This window comes from Parasteatoda tepidariorum, chromosome 12, assembly GCF_982258835.1.
Source record: "Parasteatoda tepidariorum strain Cologne lab strain chromosome 12, Ptep-v5.0, whole genome shotgun sequence".
In the NCBI taxonomy this organism is placed as follows: domain Eukaryota; kingdom Metazoa; phylum Arthropoda; class Arachnida; order Araneae; family Theridiidae; genus Parasteatoda; species Parasteatoda tepidariorum.
Genome location: NC_141766.1, coordinates 2,783,792 through 2,807,061, shown reverse-complemented (window position 1 = coordinate 2,807,061; position 23,270 = coordinate 2,783,792). Strand labels below are relative to the sequence as shown.

At 29.7% G+C, this 23,270-nt stretch overlaps 1 protein-coding gene and 1 long non-coding RNA gene across 3 annotated transcripts in view; one reads left to right on the top strand and one right to left on the bottom strand.

Annotated features, from left to right (window-relative positions):
• The window catches only part of LOC122271975 (uncharacterized), a 69,465-nt gene extending 50,555 nt beyond the window's left edge, over positions 1-18,910 (top strand). The window contains exons 2-4 of the long non-coding RNA XR_011638376.2: positions 14,034-14,084; positions 14,631-14,703; positions 18,796-18,910. This is a non-coding gene — a long non-coding RNA (uncharacterized LOC122271975). The remainder of the gene's footprint in view (positions 1-14,033; positions 14,085-14,630; positions 14,704-18,795) is intronic.
• The window catches only part of LOC107439756 (uncharacterized), a 55,370-nt gene continuing 41,043 nt past the window's right edge, over positions 8,944-23,270 (bottom strand). For both annotated transcript variants that reach the window (XM_087155773.1, XM_087155774.1), the window contains 2 exons: positions 21,988-22,145; positions 8,944-11,131 (listed from right to left, as the gene is read on the bottom strand). In XM_087155773.1, coding sequence (XP_087011899.1) covers positions 11,062-11,131; positions 21,988-22,145 — 228 coding nt within the window. In that variant the 3' untranslated portion in view covers positions 8,944-11,061. The remainder of the gene's footprint in view (positions 11,132-21,987; positions 22,146-23,270) is intronic.

Genomic DNA, 23,270 nt, shown 5'->3' with positions numbered 1-23,270 from the left:
AGGTCACCCCCAGGAACCATTAAGATTGGCACTTAGTTCGTGAAAATCCGATCATTAGAACGAAAGTTATTCAGGGTGATTCGGTTTTTTTTTTTTTTTTTTTGCGGACTGTACCATCTTCGATTAAATCTTTAAACGCTCCGTTTATATGTCTTTGAAAAACATTTGGAGATGTACTCAATCCGAAAAGGGCTTTAAGAAATTCATATTGCGAATTATCTGTCGAGAATGCTAAATATTTCGTACATTCTGGTTTTACGGGAACACTAAAGAACGCATCTCGGATATCAAGCTTACTATAACACGAAGCGTTTGACATAGAGTCCGTCACTGTTTCTATAAAGGGTATCGGATGTTTGTCTTTAACTAATTTCTTATTAAGTTTGCGAAAATCAATGCATAATCGAAAATCACCTGAATTTTTTCGACAAATTCAATCGGAGAATTAAATTCTGAACACGACTCTTTAATTACACAGTTCTTAAGCATTCATTGTTGTATTTGTAGATTCGATAAAGTCCTGTTCTATTTTTGCTAACCTACGCGATTTCAAACTTATGGGTGATTCATCTGTTAGTATTACATTTAATTCAACATCTGCGGTTTTTAATTGAGAAGGGGAATAATTATTTATTAATTCTATCAGTTGAGGTCCTAAACACTGCTTCACATGACTCAATTCAATCTCATTAATACTTATCGCATCAGCTAAATGCCCTAACGGAGTAGAAGAATGTTTTGCTTCAGATTTGTTTTGGAAAAAAGAGCCATGAAATGAGCTTTCAAAATGGAACTTCTTTTTACTCTAATGTTTTGGGGAATTACGCAACCTTGAATATCAAACGAAAAAGGATTGTGATTGTTTATGTTACTCGGGCGATGAAAAGCTATCTCATTAGCTTCAGTTTGGATTCGCGCATGATTTATGTGCCTAATATTTTCGACTGGTTGGATTTTGAGATCTGAATTTCATTATCAAAGAAAGTAAAGTTCAAATTTTTTAATACAATAAAACCTAAAATCATTTCATGTGTCAAATTTTCCAATACATAAAAATCAACAGATATTAATTTTTTATCTAAGGTAATTTCGGAATGAAAGAAACCTATTTGTTCTATTGGGTGATTTCCGTTAATTCCCGTTATCTTTACCTTATCAAATCTTAAACTGGGACTGTTAATTTTTTCGTACAATTGTTTAGAAATAAGACATAGGTCACTCCCTGTATCTATTAAACATTGACATTCTTTACCAAGTATTTGAACTCTTTTAATGGGTTTGTTATTTTCAATTCTAGTGACATAAGAAACTTTAGTTTCGATATTTAAATTAACGTTATAGTTCTTAGCGGAGTTCTCTCTTTCGTATTTACTCTTCTCTCTTTCGTATTTCGTACTTACATTCGCTGTTCTCTCTTTTGTATTTACACTCAGTACTTTTGTGACCGTTGTTTAAACTGTTATAACACTTTAAATAATTAGAGTGATTAGCATTATGATTAGAATTACCAACATAAAATTGATCATTTCTTTGAACGTTTTGAGCATGAATGACTGGTGATTTAGGATTATTTCTAGAATCTCTATTGGGGAAATATTGACGTGATGCAAGGGCGCCGGCAGAATAATATAAAAGGGGGTGCAACCCTCTAACAAGAAAAAAAATTTAAAATATTCTGTTATTAGATTTTGTTTTGTTATTACATATACTTTCATATGTTAATTTCTTCATTGTTAACAAGGTATTTAAAAAAGTACGAATTTCTTGTACTTGCAAATTTTGCCACGAGAAACTGTATTGATGGCGCTGCCATAGCTACTGACTTTGAAACACAAATAACTACAAACAGTAGTTTCGTATACTAACGTGTTTGTGCATCACGCTTAACATTGGTATTTACTGTGTTGATGAAGTTTTACAGCTGTGAGAAGTCAGTTTGTGTTATACGCATTTGTTAAACTAAATAACTAATAGAAAATAAAATATTATATACACTGGTTATCATAAATTAAGGAAAATTCACAAAAATCGCGATAACTCAAGAAATTACACATGGAATTTTATGAAACTTACCCACAATATACAACACATAGTAAGGTATTAAACAACATAAAAAGAAATTATCAGACATTAATAGTAGTATAGAAATTAGCACATGTATAAAATAAACAAATTGGAAGTATCGGTTTGCAATAGAAAAAGTACCTTTAATATGGAATATGATTGCCTCTAGAAGCAATACAGCACAAACAGCGATGTGTGATGCTTTCAATTATGCGGTCTATCAGTTCAATAGGAAGTGAGAGCCATTGCTCTTGTAAAGCAGTTGCAAGCGTGGCAAGGGTCTGAGGGGGCGGATTGATGGCAGATACACGCCTCCCTAGAGCATCCCAAACGTGCTCGATAGGATTCAAGTCCGGGGATCGAGCTGGCCACTCCATGCGAGTAATTGTTTCCTGTTGAAGATAATCATCAACAATGCGAGCTCTGTGTGGTCTTGCATTATCGTCCTGTAACAGGAAGCAATCACCAATTGCCCCGGCATATGGGAGCACATAAGCATCAAGGATGTTGTCTCGATAAACCTGAGCATTCACGGTTCCCCTTGGAAAGACATGGAGGTATGTGCGCCCTCCTAAGGATATGCCTCCCCAAACACAGACACTGCCTCTTCCGTATGCATCTCTTTCACGGATGTTTGATGGATGATAACGGGTCCCAGGTTCTCTCCATATCAAATAACGTCTACTGTCACTTTCTAGACTAAACCTGGACTCATCCGTAAAGAGAACAGGCCTCCATTGATCTGACGTCCAGTGGACATGTTGTCGGGCCCACTGCAAACGGTCTCTCCTATGGCGTGATGTGAGCGGCACGCAAATGGCTGGTCGTCTCGCATACAGACCACCTTCGTGGAGCCTTCTGCGCACAGTTGACGTTGACACCAACCTTCCGGTGGCTGCAGCAAGAGAGGATCTAAGATGTGTCGGAGTAGCGGTTTTATTCCTGCGTGCACTTAATGTCAAATATCGGTCATCGGCACTGGTCGTAACAGTTGGCCGTCCTTGACTGAACCTCCTAGATGCCGAATCTGTGGTTTGAAATTGCCTCCAAAGTCTATGAACCACAGATGGACTCACATTTAGCCATCTGGCCACTTCTGATTGACTCTGCCCTGCCTCTAGTCTCCCGATGGCTCTCCATCGTAGTTCTTCAGGCAAATGATGCCTAGAGGTCATTATTACGAATTGGCTATCTCAGATTTTCAATGTCGCAATCACAGTAAAATTTGTGTGCTTTCTCTCAAACTTGGACTTTTATGCTCCAGGCAGATGACGTAAGCCGAGTGCAGCGCCACTAATTTGCATATTGCAATTTTACTCAGCTACTCTTAGTGGACAACATATGCAAATTTTGCACGGTTTGGCTTACTTTTGAAAGAGTTATCGCTATTTTTGTGATTTTTCCTTAATTTATGATAACCAGTGTATATTTTATTAAATGAAATTTAAAAATATAGCTTAGATACCTGCTCAAGAAAAAAATCTCATTGTGCATACTCAGTGTGCATAAGAAAAGAATCAAAGATGACTCAGAATTTATTGAAAAAGTTATAAACAGATTTGGACAGAAAACAAGACGATTACAATTCTTGTTTGATTAAACAATTTTTTAATTGTTACGTATCAATAACTACTTAATTATTTGTTTTTGAATAAAAATATTTTTAATAAAAAAATTTTATAACAAAATTGTTTTTCTGTACCTCTTCAATTGTTTAAAAAAAAAGTTAGGGGGTGCAAGTGCACCCAGCTGCCGGCGCCCTTGACGTGATGTATTCTTATTATCCCTAACTATATCTGGTTCGTATGTGAAATCTCGCACATATTTACTCGTTTCTTTTTTAATATGGGATCTCGCGGTTTCATAGTTATCTAATTTAGATGTCAGTTCTTGAACATCTTTTATCATCAGTAATTCATCTAACATATTGTCTCTAATTTCGTTCGGAATTTTGGTCAACTATCATTGAACTTTGAAGTTCATCAAAGGGTTTAACTTCCATAGTTTTTAAATATTCTTCGAAATAAGCGGTAATTTTAAATTCGAAATCTCTCCACGATGTTGTAGCTTCTTTTTTTGCGTTACAAAATTTATTTTTTAGTTGTTCTGATGTCAACTTAAATCAGTTTAATAAAAGTTTCTTTACATAATCAAAATCATTAGAAAATTGATCGGGTTAACGTGCTACTAAATTAGCTATATCAAGAAGTAATCCTACTAAAATATTAACCCAATCTTCTTTTGGTATTTTAGCTCTACTTATTTGTTTTTCGAACAATGACAAATAAATTGCAATATCTGAACAGCATTCGTACTTATTAAGAAATCTTAGCACTTCTGTATTCGCTGTTTCCGCTTTAGGAAAATTAGTTGCTATTTTACTTTCTAATTCTAGTTTCTTTAAATTATATTCACGTTCTTCTTCTTTTAGCTTTTCTGAATTCTCCCTTTCAAAAGTTATTGTTGATAATAAATTTTTCACTAGTTCCTCATCATAATTTTCCGATTCCGTAATCGTCTCAACTAATTGTGGTACTTTAGCATTTTCTGGTGCACTTAATTCAAGTTCACAAAGTAAATTAATCAAATAAATTTTTCTGGCTCGACTAAGATAGGCCATTTTAAAAATAAAATGTTCTACTCACAGGTTTTGTAGAAGTCTCATGAAGTCATCACAGTTTCTTTTAATCACGAATTCACAGCTCAGGTGCATCGGCCACACAGCTTGGAAACACAAATGATCATACAATAGATCACCACAGTTCGGCTAAATCCCGGTTCGAGCCCCCATAATTTTGTGGTGTTGTAGAGGAACGAAAAAGTTTTTTCAATGAATGAAATATTTAATAATAAAATGAATTTTACATATGTGATGAAATATGAAAATGTAAATATGGAAGTTGAAAATATGGACCGTCTGCCTTGCTATTATGAGCAAGAATATGGGCCGTCTGCCCCGTTTTTCACTAACATAAGCCCCGGCTGGACAAAACTCCGGATGGTTCCGGCAGATCTTTTATGGATCACGTTATTCAGCAAGAGACAGGCGAAAACCATCGCTCCCGCATTTAAGTACTAACAGAGAATGATGTAAACAGGCTCACGTCGTACATACCTTGTAACTCTACGCATTATGGAAAATCATTTAATGCCTCCTAATATGGAAGTGAAAGAGGGACAATATTCTAAAAATAACTCCTCCTTTGAAATATAAATCTAATTATAATTCAATGGTATGTTTTCAGCCTTGAAGTCCTAAAATAGAATTTCTACACCTATTCTTTACCAAAGACATTTCATGAAAACGAACGAGTTTTAATGGTTTTATTAATACAAAGTAATTATAATTTTTGGATTACATATATATATATATATATATATATATATATATATATATATAACATAATAAATAAAAACAAAAAAACACGAAGAAAATTAAGAAAAACACTAAGTTTCATTTATTGCGCATAAGCTGTAAGTAAATAGAACTCATAAAATAAGTTCAAAATGAAGATAAAAGAAAAGAAAATTACAGATTAATGAAAAAAGGGGGAAAAATTAATAATAAAAATAACAAAAACTGGGGGAAAAAATCCGAAAAAAAGGATAGAATTCCCTTAAAAAATCCGGAAAATAAAAGATATAATCTTTTCATCAGCTCACACGATTATATCCGCAAAAAAGAGTGCTTTCTAATATTGTATCAATATAGCCAAAGCAAAATATATCAATACAATAGTGTGAGGAGCACTCAAAGAATTTTACAAAAGTTACAACAAATAAAATAGAACGCAATAAGTAAAAATAACACGTAAAAACAGAAAATAAAATATAAAGAAAAAACAGAATCTATAAAGCGAGTAGCGAAATCAAATGAACTTACATGAACGAGAAATTTTTCAAGAATGATTTAAAATATTTTCGTAACAGGATTGCCACATTGCAAAATATGAAAACAAAAGCGCAAATTGAGATAGAGGCGTAACTAGAAATTTTTGTTTTAAAGTGCGTTCTTACTGCATTACTGAAGTGCGTTTGATTTCTTAGTTACCAAGGATGGGCCCGAAAATGGATGCGCACAAGGTAATATTATACTGAATAATTTAAAGAAGTTGACTATTATAATTTTAGAAAATAAATATTTATTTAAGGAAAAAAATTTTGCAAATCCATTTCGGGCAGATCCGTGGCTAAAATTATGTGCAAAACAGGCAATTCATGTTTCTTTCTCTTTTATGTTTCTAAAAACCTAAGATTCCGAGTAGGAATTACAGAGGTTCCAAGAGTTAGGAATTTTTTTTTTTTTTAACCATTTATACTTGTATCCCATCAATGATCGATAATTTAATATTTAGGTTTTTTTATATGAAACTAAAATACCAATGAAAAAAAAGTTGCAAAAAGAAATTCAATAATATAGTGAATAAATTATGAAAAGATAATGTATTTATAAAAAATTCCATAATTGTTTCGCTGTGAGCTTTTTAATTGAAAATAAAATAACTAAATTCAAGAATAATGAAATTTCTTTGATAAATATTCTCAACGCTTATAACAGTTCCTTTTTGAAAACCATAAATCAGCTTACTTTAATAATTTTTAGCTTATGAACATCAAGAACAAATTCATAATGTTAAATATTTCACTTTTCAAATTAAATATTTTTAAAACAATAAGAATTTTTACTATTTTTTTCAGTTAGTTTATTCTGCTAATGAACTTAGTTTTATAATGCCACAGTTCTGCCAAAAGAAGCTTAATTATTTAGGGTTTCATTGTCAAAACAAACTGAGAAACACTGGTCTAATAAATGAGAATTTTTGTTATAGTTTTGTGAATAGAGAATTTTGGTTTTCTTGGAAATACAACAGTTTGATACGCACTTTTTTTGCAAAAGAAATTACTAATGCATAGAATTAATAGAGAAACCAAAAACGTCATTATATGACAATACATACAAAAACATAATATGTAGTTAAAGTTGTTTCGTTTATGTTTAATTAGCCCCCATCAGAAATATTTAGTCACATACTGAACAGATATGCCTTTCAGAAATACAAATATAATGGGCATCATCCAGATAATTTTCACAATGCAGTTCAAAATTTTATTTTCATTTCAAACAGACCTTAATTACAAATGTTCTATTAAATAAGCTATAAAAGTCATGAATTATTCAGTATGTATATTTTTCATTAACATTAATAAAAATATAGTTCGTTTAAAAAATAGATACATGAGATCATCATTATCATTGGCACAGCAACCTGGGCTGCACCTCTGCCTTCTTTAATGCATTTCTCCTTATCACCAGACCTTGTCAGTTTAATACCCAGATTGTTTTAAAATCAATGTTAAAGCAGTCCAACTATCGAAGTTTTGGACAGCATCTGGCTCTATTATCAATTGGTTTATGTTTGAAAATATGTGTTGAGCTAGTGGTATTTAAACAGCAAACGTGTCTTGCAAGTCTCATTTTTTTAAAAACTTAACAAACTTTTTTATATCAATGTCCTTATAAATTTCTGGAATATGTTCTATCGTTTGCAAAATATTTCTTTCACACATGACAATATTAAACTCTTTTTAAGTTTCAGATACACAGGTCAAAACTGGGTGTATAATAGTTCGGTAGCATGTTTTATGTAAGATATAAGAAAGAATCCAAAACCATTTAAACATTTGTTTGGTGATAGTATTAATTTTTCAGCTTCTATTTCTATGTTGTTATTAAAGCCAATAATAAAAATTTTGTATGGCTTCAAATCTATAAATCTTCAAAGCATGGTTATATTGTTCTGTCTCTAGGATACATATGATGACAAAATAAAAACAGATTATCTTAAAAGCATTTTTTAATTTAAAAAAAAAGAAAAAATCCTAACAAAAAATTTCAGATAATTTTTAAATTATAAGCAAAATGGGCTTACAAATTAAAAGAAAACAAAAAAACATACCAATCATTGGTTCTGAAACGGCTAACTCTTGAACACGAGATACTGTTTTCCCATTGGCCAATTGGGACATCACAATGATTAAGTATTATTGTTATATACTGCATAAAACAGTTTTTTTATTTTTTAGGGGCAAATGAAATAGAAACTATTTAAATAGCCTAAAAATAAATTACACACTCAAATTCAGCTCTTGGGAATATATATTAAAAAGTTTTTTATTATATGCCAGGATTTTTTGCGATTGGTTTCATTTCCTTGTTAGTGATTTCATTCTATGCTATGATATTTTTTGTTTCAGAGCCTAAAGTCTATAAACATGGTTGAGTAGAAGGGGAGTGCATGCAGTCTTTAAATCAACACAAAAGAAGATAACAGATCAACACCAGCAGCTCATTAGTGTAATTCTAGTGATAAGTTATTAATCAAACCCAAGAAAGCAAAAAGAATTATCCTGGATATTCTGCAGAATAATAGGCATAAGTTGGTTAAGGTTAATAATGTTCATGAAATGTAAGACATATATTTATTGTTGAAATAACTGTGATGGCTCAGTAATTAAGGCACTGAGCTGACATTATGATTGATTGAAATTTGATTTTCAATAGCAGTTTGAAGCCCCCTTCCCTCTAAATCTCCAGATTGATGGGTATAGCTTTCACAATAAAAAAGATATCACACTAAATAACTTCACTTTTGTTGCAAAGATCAACGAAATTAGTTTTTTTTTTTGTCTGATTTTGTCACTTGAATTATTGTTTAAACTACTTAATTAACACAGCTAAGGCATTCTTCTTGAAACACTAAGATTACATCTTAGTGCGGAAAAATCTGATAGTTTGAAAGTTATGCAGGGTACTTCTTTTTTTAATTTTAATTTTGCTAACTATACATTAAAACTACAGAATTAAAATCAAAATCTAAATAATCCTTCACAGAGCAATTTATTCAAAACAAAGAAAAGGACAGACAAAACTAGTTAAAAACATTAGTTTACAATTAAATAACAAGGGTATTTCAATTTCACAAAGCAATATATTACTAAGCAAATATAAAAAGTTACAAGAAAACCTCAATTATTAAAATGCAAACAAAGATTTAAGTTGACACAAATATTTGTTGTTTCATTGGATTAAGTATACAAATATAGATTTTATTCATAAAATTCATCAATGTAACAGTTTAAAGAAAATAGATTTTAAGATTGTTTCATAGACATGGAAAACACAGATCACAAAAATAATAATATATAATTTTCTTTTTTAGGCACACACGATGTTCAACACACTTAAACAATTTCACCTCACTGGGAAAAATGGTATAAAAACTACATAAAATACTTTACACTTAATTAAGAAACAAAAGAAACATTGTCCAGGCACTGGAATGTTATAATCAGATTCAGCATGTAAGTAATATGCTTGTGTATGAATAATGTGTTCAAAATTAGACTGACAATTTTCAAAGATTTATAATAAAAAACAGTTAAGGTTAAAAAAAACAAAAACAATCATAGTGAGATTACATAAACTTTCTTCTCAGAGAGCTATGTTTTAATGTAAAAAGTTTTCCTCAGATAGCTCTGTAAATATTTTTAGATATATGATTGCGGTTGATCAGGAACATTTCAAATATATTGCAAAGGGATTTACATTAATGAAAGATATTGAAAAATTTTGATGCAATTTTTCTGATTTTCATTTTATTTACACATTTACAATCCACAGTGCTATCTGTAAAATAAATTTTGAACTAAAACCACAAACACTGGGAGGAAACATTTACAGCCTGTCATATGATTATGCTACAAGAATTATTTTTTTAAACCTTTATTGTTTCCTTGTAATAAATTTTTGAAAACTGGTAGTTTAATTTAGGACTTCTTGCTATCTATTCATATACAAACTCACATATATACAGTGCACAAAAGAAGAAACAAAACATTTGTTCATTATATGATTTGAGGGATTATGTGTTAATTAATTAAAACAGATATTTTAAGTTACGAAATCAGATGAGGAAACATACTTCCTCTTTAATAAAGATATCTTTTTTCTACGGATCCAGATTTTCAATCTACAAAATATGGGAGAGATGGTAGCTACAATCAGTAAAATAGGGTCCCAATAGTTTAGTCAGGAATGTAGTCCAAAATTCGAATTTTTTAAGGGTAATTTTTATTTTTGTGTATTTTGCTATATCTCTGGAGCTATTTAAGTGATTCAAAAATTTCTTGCATACTATTTTTAAACGTGTTTGTCCAGAGATTATTCATTAAAAATATAATATTTAAGGGTTTGAAAATTTTTTGAGTTTAAATAATGCAAGAATTTGTAACTTCTTTTAAAATATGTAATTTCAGATAGCCAAATGCAAAATATTGCAAAACCAGCTCAATAGTTTCTGGATAAATAAATTACAAAAAAAAGATGCATTTTAAAGTTTTTATTTATTATGATTTTTTGGTCAGATTCTATTCAAATTTAGGATTTGCAGTTCAAAACAATGGAAAAATTTGCGTACCTTACAATTCAAACATTTTTTGATCCTTATTAAATTAAACAATAAAAATATCTATTTAAAAATTTTCTTTGCATGAAATTATCTTCGGTTAATCAAGTTTTATGCATACAAAAATGTATCAGTTCTTTTAAACAGGGTGAAACATAGAAAAATTAAAAATAAGGTTCACAACTTTTGTACACTCTCCTGATTAAAGAATATGAACCATATTTTCCAGATATTTTTTCCCATAAAAAACGATTGAAAAAGAGTATGTTTATTCAAAATAGGGCCATTTTTGTATTTGTTTCCACATTATTATCATATTTAAGATAAGACCCTTGAACTAGTTTGTGACAATTTGGTCACTGTATCAAAAATTATTTTATAATGCTTGTTCTTTTATGCACTGTACATATCAGCAAGTAAATTCTCAATTTAATATTAATTTTTTAGTTATTGAGAATCTATTTGTTAAGTTCTCACCAAATTGTCATAAGAGTCAAAATTATGAATTATTGAAATTAATTATGCAGATTCATTAAAAACATCCTTCACTCCAGGAATCTTCTTGTTTTTTACTAAGCATGGAAGGCATAGGTATTCCTGATCTAGAGAGAAAAAAAAGTTTTAATTAATTAATACTGCATGAATTATAATAGCAGCAGCAACCTGCCTTGATTGCAATAAAGTAAGTTTCTTATATAGTTTAGTTTTAAAAATCTTATTCCTTAAAAAAAGTTTTTCTCCACCAAAAACATGCATAATCAAAGAAACTGTATGATATAGAGGCTTTCTCTGTTATTTTTTATTCAATTTCCCTTCTAAATTTGCATAATTAGGAAAAAATTATATGACCTTGATGTCATTAATAGCCTTGTCGATTCTTTTTTCTTTAAATAATGCATAAATAGGAAGAAATCTTATAATACAGAGGTTCTTTCTTTTACTGTTGATTTTAGATCTCTGTAAAATCTCTAGCCTTTTTGGAGGGCCGGGAAGAGGTCGCCGATGAACACCGTGCTGGAAGACCTTCGACAAACACCGACAATGTGACTCGTGTGCGCGAAGTTTTGAACTTAGACCATCGACTAAGTATTCGTTTAATTGCCCAGATGTTAAATTTACCTAAATCTGTGGTTCATGACATTGTCACGGAGCATTTGAACATGCGCAAAGTGTGTGCGAAGATGGTCCCAAAAGTGCTCACTGACGACCAGAAATTGTGGCGAGTGGAAGTGTGCCAAGAAAATTTGAACATGTGTGAAAGTGACCCCCAATTTTTGAATAACGTAATCACAGGTGACGAGTCATGGATCTTTGAGTATGATCCCGAGACAAAGAGGCAATCTTCCGAGTGGCACACGCCGGCGTCTCCTTGCGCAAAAAAGGGAAGAATGAGCAAATCCAAAGTGAAAACGATGCTCATTGTCTTTTTTGACATCAAAAGCATCGTCCACCATGAATTTGTTCCGCCTGGACAAAGTGTCAACCACAAGTTTTACGTGGAAGTGCTCAAGAGACTCAGACGAAGGGTCAATCGGGTCCGACAAGACATCGCAGCCGACTGGAAGTTGCACCACGACAACGCCCCGGCTCACACTGCCTTTCTTGTGAACAGCTACCTGACCAAGGCCGGCATCCCAACGCTTCCGCAGCTGCCCTACAGCCCAGATGTGGCCCCTGGACTTTTTTTTTGTTTCCTCGCCTGAAAAGGCAAGCATTTTGAGACGACAGAGGGGATCCAAGCAGCATGCACCGCGGCTCTCAAGGCTATTCCGGAGAATGCCTTCTGTGACGCCTTCAATGCTTGGAAATCGCGCTGGCAGCGCTGCATCGACGCAGAAGGAGCCTATTTTGAAAGTTTTTAAAGAATTGTAACGATTAGCTCAATAAATTTTTTTAAATCAACTCAGTCCTATTACTTTCCGGACAAACCCTGTATAAGAAGATATCATATGTTATAGGGGCTCTCCCTCTAATTGTCGATAACATTTCCCTTTAAAAATGCACTATTGGTGATGTACTTTTCCTCCTCACACGTATGTTTGCTACCACCCTTTCCATTCATTTAAAAAGAGTACCTGGGGATGGCTAAGGGGTTAATGTAAGATTGTGGTCATCGATATGGCACTGACCACTAATAAAACACACTAATACTGGGACCACAGTTTGGATGTACTTAATGTAAAATCATATCTTTGTTGGAGTGACTGAACATGTTTGAGAAATCAAAACTGCGTAAATATTTTTCATATGTACATCCTAAATATTTTTTACACATTAAAAGTTTTTCATGTGTATTTTTTTTTAAAATTATTTTGAGTTCATATTTTCTAGACCATGTTCAATGAAAAATTTTTATGTTTGAAACAGGCATTTACCCATTGAAATTTCAGTACACTATTTAATAATGCAAAGGCATGTTCCTGAAAAATTAAAATTCATTGTTTTGACTTTCATAGAATTATTCTTCATACTTAAAACTTAATTCCTCATAGAATTAATAAAATTTTCTTAATAACAGGTAAAATCTGATGACTGACTACTTTACCAATTCTTTTTCCAGTTTTCGTGCAAATTTTACTATATATCTAATTTTATTTATCTTTTTCTTAATATATTATTTCGTTTTCTATCTTAAGATTTATAGGGATGTTTATTTTAAATCTCTTCCTGTTGAACCTTCACCTATTGAAATTTTATTTTTAAAAAACCGTTATACTTGACATATTTCCCGTAAAAAAAAAGTAATTGACCATTGAATGTATATATATTTCTGATGATTACTATGCAATGCAATAAATTTATCTAAATATTTTTTGAAATTATAATGGAAAAGTAAAGGAATTTTATTTCCAAAATTAAGGGTAACCCGGACAAAAGTAATATATTGGACTATTTTAGTATCTACAATTCGAATCAACTTTTATGTTTGTTATGCCTGATTTTTTTTTCATCCATATCTTATTCTTTTTCTAAATTTGAATTAGAAAACAAAATTTAAAAAAGAAAATTTTTCACTTTAATACTACGTCATGTTACAAAAAAATTGTAACTTATTATTTTCTTAATGATTGTCATTTATAATATTTGATTGATTTGATAATGTAATTTATTATAAATATAAGGCAGCATTTATCTAAACACACATTTTACCCCATTTTAGAAAAAGATGCATAAGTTAAGACTTTAAATTCTATTCTTTACTTTAGATATAACTTGTCCTCTAAATTTACCCTTTCAATTCTGAACTATATTTTGTAGTATTTGCTTAGGGTAGGTAATTATTTTAGAAGCAAGATCATCAGTAGTTAATACTAATTTACGATAAGCATTGAGCATATACAAGATAGATGGTAAACATTAAACTTATTGTCAGATATATTGTATAGGAAATAGTTAGAAGCAGTATTTCTCTTTTTTTCTTTCAATTCATTGTTTTTACTTTGTTGATTTTTAACTGTTTTTTTCTATGGTCATATTCTAATTATTTTTTTCTTTCATGAAAAGTCTGGAGATTCTGACTGAAGAGACTGAAAATAGCCATCAACAGAAAAGAAGGTAAAAACATGTTAAAACTGCATTTTAACTTAGTGGCATCCATTTTATATCCTATAATTTGTGGTATTCTTAGTATTATTGAAATATTTTATGATTATTAGCAAATAATTGTTTATAATTTTAAAGAAAATATTTTTTTAAATCATTAAAATTTTTCAATCAAAATACTTAGTTTTGATTAGCAAAAGTACTTTCCCAAAAAATTTGTAAGTTTATTTTTGACTTTCTTAATTTAGATTTAAATAGATTATCTAATTTCACCTAATTCTAAATTAAATAATCTAAATTTCCCATTTCAATTCTGAACTATATTTTATAGTATTTGTCTATGGTAATTATTTTAGAAGCAAGATCTTCAGTAGTTAATAATAATTTATGATAAGCATTGCGCATGTACAAGATAGCTGGTAAACATTAAACTTATTGCCAGATAGATTGTATAGAAATGAGTTTGAAGCAGTTTTTTTTCAATTTAATGTTTTTATTTTGTTGATTTTTAACTGTTTTTCCACCCTCATATTCTAATTATTTTTCTTTCATGAAAAGTCAGGAGATTCTGACTGGAGAGTGTGAATGAAAACTGTTGGATGAACTGGAATGGCCATCAACAGAAAAGAAGGTATGAACATGTTAAAACTAAATTTTAACTCAGTAGCATCCATTTTATATTCTATAATTTGTGGAATCCCTTTTATAAATTCATAGCAAAATTAGAAAATCTACTTTATAATCTACATGTAAAACTCCATTTTAATAAATTTTTTCCACAATAGTTTGTAGTATTGAAATATTTTAAGGTTATTAATAAATAATTGTTTATAATTTTAAAGGAAAATTTTTATAAGGAAATGAAGGAAATATATATTTCTTAAATCTAAAAAATTTTTAATCAAAATACCTGTTTTTGATTTTCAAAAGTACTTTCTTAAAAATTTTAGCTTTTTAGCCGTCTAAATTTTTGACTTTTTTAAAAAAAGTTTTAGCTTGTTTTTTAAAAATTATGCCTATACTAGAATTACTTGTATTTGCTAGAGGGAAAAAAAAATTTTGGTCAAATGATTTGGTTTTATCATAGCTTATATGTTATTTTAAAGAAAATTTTTTTTCATAATTTTTAAATATTAAAAATTATTACACAGCTGTTATTAAGTGCTATGTACTGTTATAATATATATATATATATATATATATATATATATATATATGTAACATAAAAAGCTACTATTAAACTTTTTATGTTACCCTACTTAATTATTCTAATCGAAATACTTTCTCACACTCTTAAAAGTCACATCCTGTTCTTAAATCTATTTTTGGCTCAAGTATGCATTTAATTAAAAGCAGGACATTTTTCCCTTTGGTCTCTGTGGGAAACGCTCGACCTATTTGATAAGCCAATTACAATTACTAAGATTTCCCTCTTTCCCTAAATTGAAACATTTACGGATTTTACTTTGCAAGATTTTCCCTAACATATAATGAAGAAGCATAACTTTTCTTACACACTTTCTCATGACTGCTCTGTCTAATAATTAATAAATATATTTTGTACCCTCCTTCCTGGCCTAAGACCTGTTTTAATCCTTCCACTCGGCAACGACGTTATATATATATATATTATATATATATTATATATATATTATATTTATAAAATACATATATATATATATATAAATGTCAGGGTCACAAACCCCGATATTTTGTTATTGTTTTTAAATAACATTTGTAGAAATAATAAGCCAATAAACTTCAACTGGCTTTATTTACTGGAGTATGATGTAAACAGAAATCTCACCCACTCTCCAGCCGGAGGGGGAGAGACACAGTCAAAACAGACGGAGTTCAGATGGTAAACATATAACACAAAAAGAGACACGCAAAAACCATTGCCCCTTGGTTTTATACGATACTTACCATGGGTAAACAGGGCAGTCATATTGCATTAATTGCATTCCTATGCCTCATTGCAAATCATTTAATACTCATAGAAAATTGTTTAATCCTTCCTTATATGGAAGTGAAAGATCTTAAAATAACTCCTCTTTTGAAACATAAATTTAACTATAATTCATTGGCAAGTTTTCAGCCTTGAAGTCCCAAAATAGAATTTCTACACTTATCCTTTACCAAAGATATTTTATGAAAATGAAAGAGTTTTAATGCTTTTATTAATACAAAAGTATTTATAATTTTTGTATTATATATATATATATATATATATATATATATATATATATATATATATATATATATATATATATATATATATATGTATATATATATATATCAGTGTTTTCACTACAGCGCGAGAACGCGAGAATCTCGCATATTTTTTTCTTTGCTCGCATTAAAAAATGATTACCGCGAGAAATTCGCGCATTCTATAAATCAATTTCAAAATTCGCGAATTTCTTGCATTTTGGAAAAAGCTTCGAATTACGCCATTTAGAAAAAAATCCGTTTCACTTTTCTTCCTAGATCTTTCATTATTTTCATCATCTGCCCCATTATCTAGCTTCCCTATTTACCAGTATTATTTAGAACCTTTTCGAACAACAGAACACAACCACGGAACCCCTTTCAGAGCACATTTCTCTACAATCACATGTTCACCGTAGGTAAGGTTTCTTCATGTAAGACGTTCAAATTTTTTATGCACTTATGTAAGATGGACAAATACCTTGTAAAGGCAAAATCTTCTATGATGATGCACCAAAAATATTCAATGCTTTAAAAAATAGAAGACGTTAAAAATTTATTATAATCAAAGAAATAATTTTTTTTTTAAAGAGTTTTAGTGTTTTTTTAGTTTTTAGAAATCTCACCCTGTTTTTGAGAAAGGGTGAGAAATTCTCACCCATTTTTTTTCTATGATGAAAACGCTGTATATATATATATATATATATATATATATATATATATATATATAAAAAGAGTAAAATCAAAATACAATGCAAATTAGTTTACACTGATAAATTTTAGACAAGAACTTTATTTCTATTTATGCTTTTGATTGCAACAAGCCTCATGCATTTTTAACAAGATAAAATGTTGCTGAGGCTTTTTACTTTATTTTGTTCAATAATCACATCATTTAAGTAATTTTATCTTTAGTGATCAGAAAAGTAATTTGGTGTTTGTTATATTAAGCATCTTGAGAACATTTCATCACATAAATTTATTTTTATAGATATATTTGTAGAAAAGCTATGATATTTAAACATTTAAAAATAATTTATTTATATTTATTTTTAAAAAATCGATTCCCATTAACCTTTTCTATTCACAGAAAATTTTATTGAGAAAATGTAATTTTTTTTCATCTCGTTCTATTCAAATTAAAACTTTTCATGTATAAAAAAATATGAAATATTTTAAAGAACCTTTTAGATTAAACCAACCTACCTTGATGGCATAAAATTTATATTCTTTAGTAAGAGATGGAATCCTTTTTGTAAATTCATTACAAATTTAGAAAATCATTCCTTTTTTTTGCATATTTTAATAATTTCTTCCATAATAATTTGTATATCATTTTTAGGTAATTAATACTTAATGGAGTATAATTTTGAAGGATCATATATTCTTTTAATTGATAGATATTATAATCAAATCACATATTTTTAGATTTTCAAAAGTACTATCTTAAAATTTTCTCTTATATATTTTCTACATTTTTAAAAACCTTTAGCTTGTTTACTTCATTGAGGATAAAATTTCTTTTAATGAAATAATTTAATTTTATATAAACTTGAAATATTTTCACATATTAATTTAAAGTAAAAAATTCGTACATAGTTCTTAATCATTAAAAAATCAAATTTTGTTTAAATATTAACAATACATAACATGTTAATAGCTACAAACTATTTTAGTGAGAATGTATTTTTTCTAATTTAAAAAATATTAAAGCTTTGCTATCAAATTCTTTATTTAAATTACATTTTTATGTTCAATTATTAAATGAATTGATCTGTAGCTACAAAATGCAATATAGAAACAGTGTTAAGTAATATGTATTGCTTCAATTAGTTTTCCAACTCATGAAAGCATTTTAAAAGTTAATAGTTTACAACAGATGAGTTTAAAGTAAATAAGTTTGGTCACCACTTTTAACTTTTTTAAAGTCAATCATAGTTCTCTCTACTTTTGAACTAATTAATTGTCTCATAATACTATAAAGAGAAGTTTTAGCCAGGTTGTTTTATTAATTCATAGGATATTATTCATAGTTGTTTTAATATTTGATGCTCCAATTTCTTCCATCCAAAATGAATCTGCTATTTCACACATTTGCAATAGATATTACAAAGTACTAAGGAATTTTATAAAATTAATACTTCGTTTCATTACAGACTGGAATATTCATTTTGCGCTATTATTACCTTTTGTTACAATCATTTAAAATTTATTTTTGTGACAATTAATGCATGCTAGTAAATTTTAAAAAAAACCAGGTGGTTTGAGCAATTTTATTAAATTTTATAACATAGGATATTTAAAAAAGAAAAACAAAATTGTTAAAAATTATTGGATTGAATTTTTTTTGAATATTTCCCTGGGATCAATAAGAGTATTTTGAATAGTTAGAATTAATTGATAGTATAACTTAACCCAGAATTAAAATGCGTCAGAAATTAATTAGATATTTTGTTTCTGTACACATTATTTAATATATCTGTAGTAAAATAAATTGCTTAATTTTTTGCAGGAAAACTAGGTTCATTCTGGAATTGGATGCTTATAAAGAAGTTATTGCACAGTTTTTATGTATTTGTTTGTATTTTGATTTGTTATATGGAAATAAAATAATATTCTTTTCTTAAGGTCATGTTTTATTTTAAATGTTAAGCATTTTATTCCTGTTAAAATTCTTGTTTTATTTATTTAAAATTATAGAAATTGATGTGTTATTTACAGGTACCCAGTATTTTTTTTTTTTTTAAATATTTATGATATACCTTGTTTATCTATTATTGAATATGAATAATATTGAATAGAAAGTTATCTAATATTGAATATGAATAATATTGAATAGAAAAATAATAACTGGGTTGTAGGCTTGTTTCTATCAAGAAAAGCTAATTGTAGGTTTAATATATATAAACCTAATTTCAAATTTTTTTTCATAACTTAAATAACTTATACATTAAGTCGAAACATGTTTTTATCTTAGGGGCCGTTCAAAAAGTACGTACACAAAAGTGGAGAAATTTTAACCCACTCCCCCCTTTCGTACATTACCGTACATAAGGTCTTACTCCCCCCCCCCGCTTAGAGTACGTACATTTTATTAGTCTACCCCCTTTTTCATAAAAATTAAAATAATTATGTTTTAAATAAAATTAAATATTTATTTAAGGAGTGTGTAGGAAAAAGTCAAATCTAAATTTGGTGTTTGCTTATAATGTATGCACTTTGTATAATACCTCCCCCCTCCCCATCGTACAAAATCGTACATAATAGCAAATCCCCTCCCCACCCTTCGGGATGTACATACTTTTTGAACGGCCCCTTAGAATTAAAAATTTTATTTCATTTTACCTCATAATGTGCAAAAAATGTTAACACTCAATTAAACACACAATGATTTTATATGCTTCTACTTTTAAGTTATCGCATTTATAATTGATTAAAATGAAATAAAAAAGAAATCTATTTTATTATGTAAGAAGATTCATTGGATGATAATTTAATATGAACTAAACTTTTTACACATCATTTTGCTTTTTATATCGTCATAAAATATTTTGCATGAAATGATAGATATTGTTTTATTACAATATAAGTAGCTAAAATACAAGAAATTACTATCGCTGATATCAGCAGAGGAAAACAAACACACCTGACAATATTTGCTCCCAAAATAAGAATTGTTATCAACAACATACAGTAAATTTGTTAAAGCATTTCAAATTAAAAGCTACGATAAGTTCTAATAAAGGTAAGTTAGTGAAAAAAAAATTGCCGAGATAACTAAAATAAAGGTGTGATACCGGCAAGGGCGGCATTAAAGTTTTCTAATGAACCAAGTGTAAGGTGAGTTAAGGGTGGTATATCGGCAAATAAATTCGCTTACGCTCCTGAAATAAAGGTGCGATAGCGGCAAAGACGGCATAGACGTTTTCTAATCAACCTACAGTTAAGGTGGTTTAAAGGCAAGCGAGGCAACGGCGTGTGCCAGTGAACGTATTCAGCTTTTGATATAAAGGCAAAAAAGACATCATAAAGGTACAATAACAACCTTTATGGCAATTTTCTCTTTATTCTGTGAAATGAAATTTGTTTTCCGGTATTTAACAGGCAAAAATGGCAAAGCAATCCAAAGGCAACAAAGTAGCTCCGGTCCTTTAACGATTGAAAGAAATTTTGCCTGAAATGCCATCACTGGCCCTCATTTTGGCCCAGATTTCACTTTATTAACAGAACCAATACAGCAATGATCGAACCACCGTAATGGCATTTTTGGTGAGTCGACATTGTCCTTTCACTAGCCCAAAAGTCGTGTGCTTGTAGGGTAGAAAATCAGCAAAAAGATGAAAAACTACACACATCTTTTTAAGTCTAAATATCATGAATTTTAAAATGGCTTACTGCTTATCAGCTTGTCATAAAATAAATAAACTATTTCATTTTTTATTAACCAGTAATTAAAATGCTTACCAGTGTATAGTATTATTTAAGTTACTGTTATGTAACGTTTGGTACTCCCAACTTAGAAAATTAAAAATTACAACAATTAAATTATATATATTTTATAAAATAACAGATTAAAAGAAGTGAACTGTTTCACATATCTTGGAAGTAATTATTAAGAACAAAGGCAGAACTGATGAAGATCATCTAAATAATTTAAACAAAGTCTGTAGTAACTTTAAAATGCTCAACAAATTCTGGAGAAAAAAAATATGATTTTAACAAAATTACAATTTTCAATAATATTGTAAAATATACACCGATATATATGTGTGGGAAAATATAGAACTGCAATAAATTTAACAGGAAAAAAACTTCTTAAGTTTATATCAACAAGTGATTTAACCCATTGGTAGTTTAGCAAAAGGGCAAGATAGGGAGAATGTTTCTCCCTGATACACTATATCCCTATCTAATAACATAGAAAAACTGGTTTTGCTATGCGGTGATGACTGCGCGTTAAAGTACGACTTTTTATGTGCAGAACCGTCAGTGGGTTAAAGAAAAAAGATATACAGTTGAATTCTGGGGCTCAGATAGCCTGGTTGGCCGAACGCTGCACTCGCGTTTGTGAGAAATTAGGTTTGAATCTGGTCATCTGAAGAATCCCTGTGCATTAAACGGTGACTGGTGCAAGTTAAATCCGTTGGGGACACAAAGCCCTCCAAGTTCCTATAACAAATCTATTCCTCTCAGGGTACTAAATTGGAGATTGATCGTTCTCCGGTTCAGATCAAAATTACGATCTATGGATGAACGAATGGAGTATGATTAGGTCCTCCCAGTAAAATGGGTTGAGACACACATGTGTGTGTGAATGAAGTCGTGTTCTTGACCATAGATAGCGCCACTGAAAAATCAAGAAACGCACCCTCTCTCTTAGAAATTTGCTTGATTTCAAGCTAGCTTTCTGGTATTAGCAAGTGGCATAAGTAATAGTTAAATTCAACTGATTATGTAAAATTTGCAATGAGTATATAGCGTAATATAACGATATTGAATAACATAATGAGTGTTTATGGGAATATTGAGCTAGAGATTAAGTCTCAAGAATGGCAATGAGATAAAATCTCAATGGCTAAGATCTTCTGAATCTCTTGCCTATGATAAATTTTACTTAATATTTTCTTAATTGCTTTTTGCAGTTTCTCAGTCCTGTGATAGACAAAATTTGCTTTTAGCTTATATAAAAATAAGACATTATTACCGTGTAGCCGATCTGGTGGCAGAACTGGCTCTGGACGGTCTAGGTAAGCCAGATCTTACTCTCTCTGCACTTTTAGGCACTGAGGTGGGGGCATTAGGAGTGGTATTAAGACCTGATCTCTGGTGAAGTGATCTTCCTAAAGGTGATTCTTTTCTTGGCTAGAAAGAAAAATTCGTATGCAGTTTTGAAAATCGTTTCTTAAAACTCAAAAATATTGACTTTTTAGATGTATTAGAGTATATCAACCAGTAAATGAACAATTAAGCACAGCTTGTCTTTAAAACGCTCATAATATTTTCAAAATCTGTAGTTTTTGGTAAACAATAGTGTCAGCATATTTGTTGTAAAATATAAATTATGTAAAAAGAAATGGGAAGGAATTTATAAAATATTGTTTCAAGATTTTGAAAATTCAAATAATAAGCAGTAAGATAACCAAATGAATAAACTGCTCCCACCAGTGAATAAACACGAAATTTTCCAGTGCATGAATACTTGATATTCTGATTATATTGTAACATTTTAATGACTTACAAGTCATACAAATGCCTGAAAAACAAGTTTCCTTCTTGAATTGAAACAAAGAATACCAATTATTTTGAAAAATTTTACACTTAGTCATATAATGTGCATGTGTAAAAAAGTCAAAAGTCAATTAAACAGAAAGACAGATATCTTCTATTTTCTTTCTTATACATTTCTTATATTTCCGATACTACCTACGTAAATTTTAGAATAACAAGAAGATAGTGCAAAAACAAGTTGAGGAACATGAATTATGATTTTTGTTAAAAAAAAAATTTAATCCTGAAAATACCTAATTTTGTCTTTACGTAGAGTTCATTTCCAGCGAGACCTTGTACGCCACATATTTCCTCAATCAAATATATCTATAAATTTTATTCTTCAAGATACAGCTGAAGTTCTTGAAGCCAGTTTCAAATATCAGCTTTCTCAAGGCTTTTTTTTAAAATTTACTTGGTGTTAAACTGAGTTATCAATGACTGTCATCTGAAAAGGCTTAACTTTTTATTAGAACAATTGCTGAGATTCTTCATACTAATTTCTGTCATAACATAACATTACAGACGGCATTCTTCACATTGTTCATATACATAGGGAATCCAGTTTTGGATTTCTATCTATCAAATCTTTTAAAACAAAAAAATGACAATACTTGTAACGGCCCCATGTGTCTGGCTTTTATTATCCTCATAATATTGTTGACAAACGTTGCTTTTGGACTATGAAACTGAATAGATTAATTGTGCAAATTGAGTTGT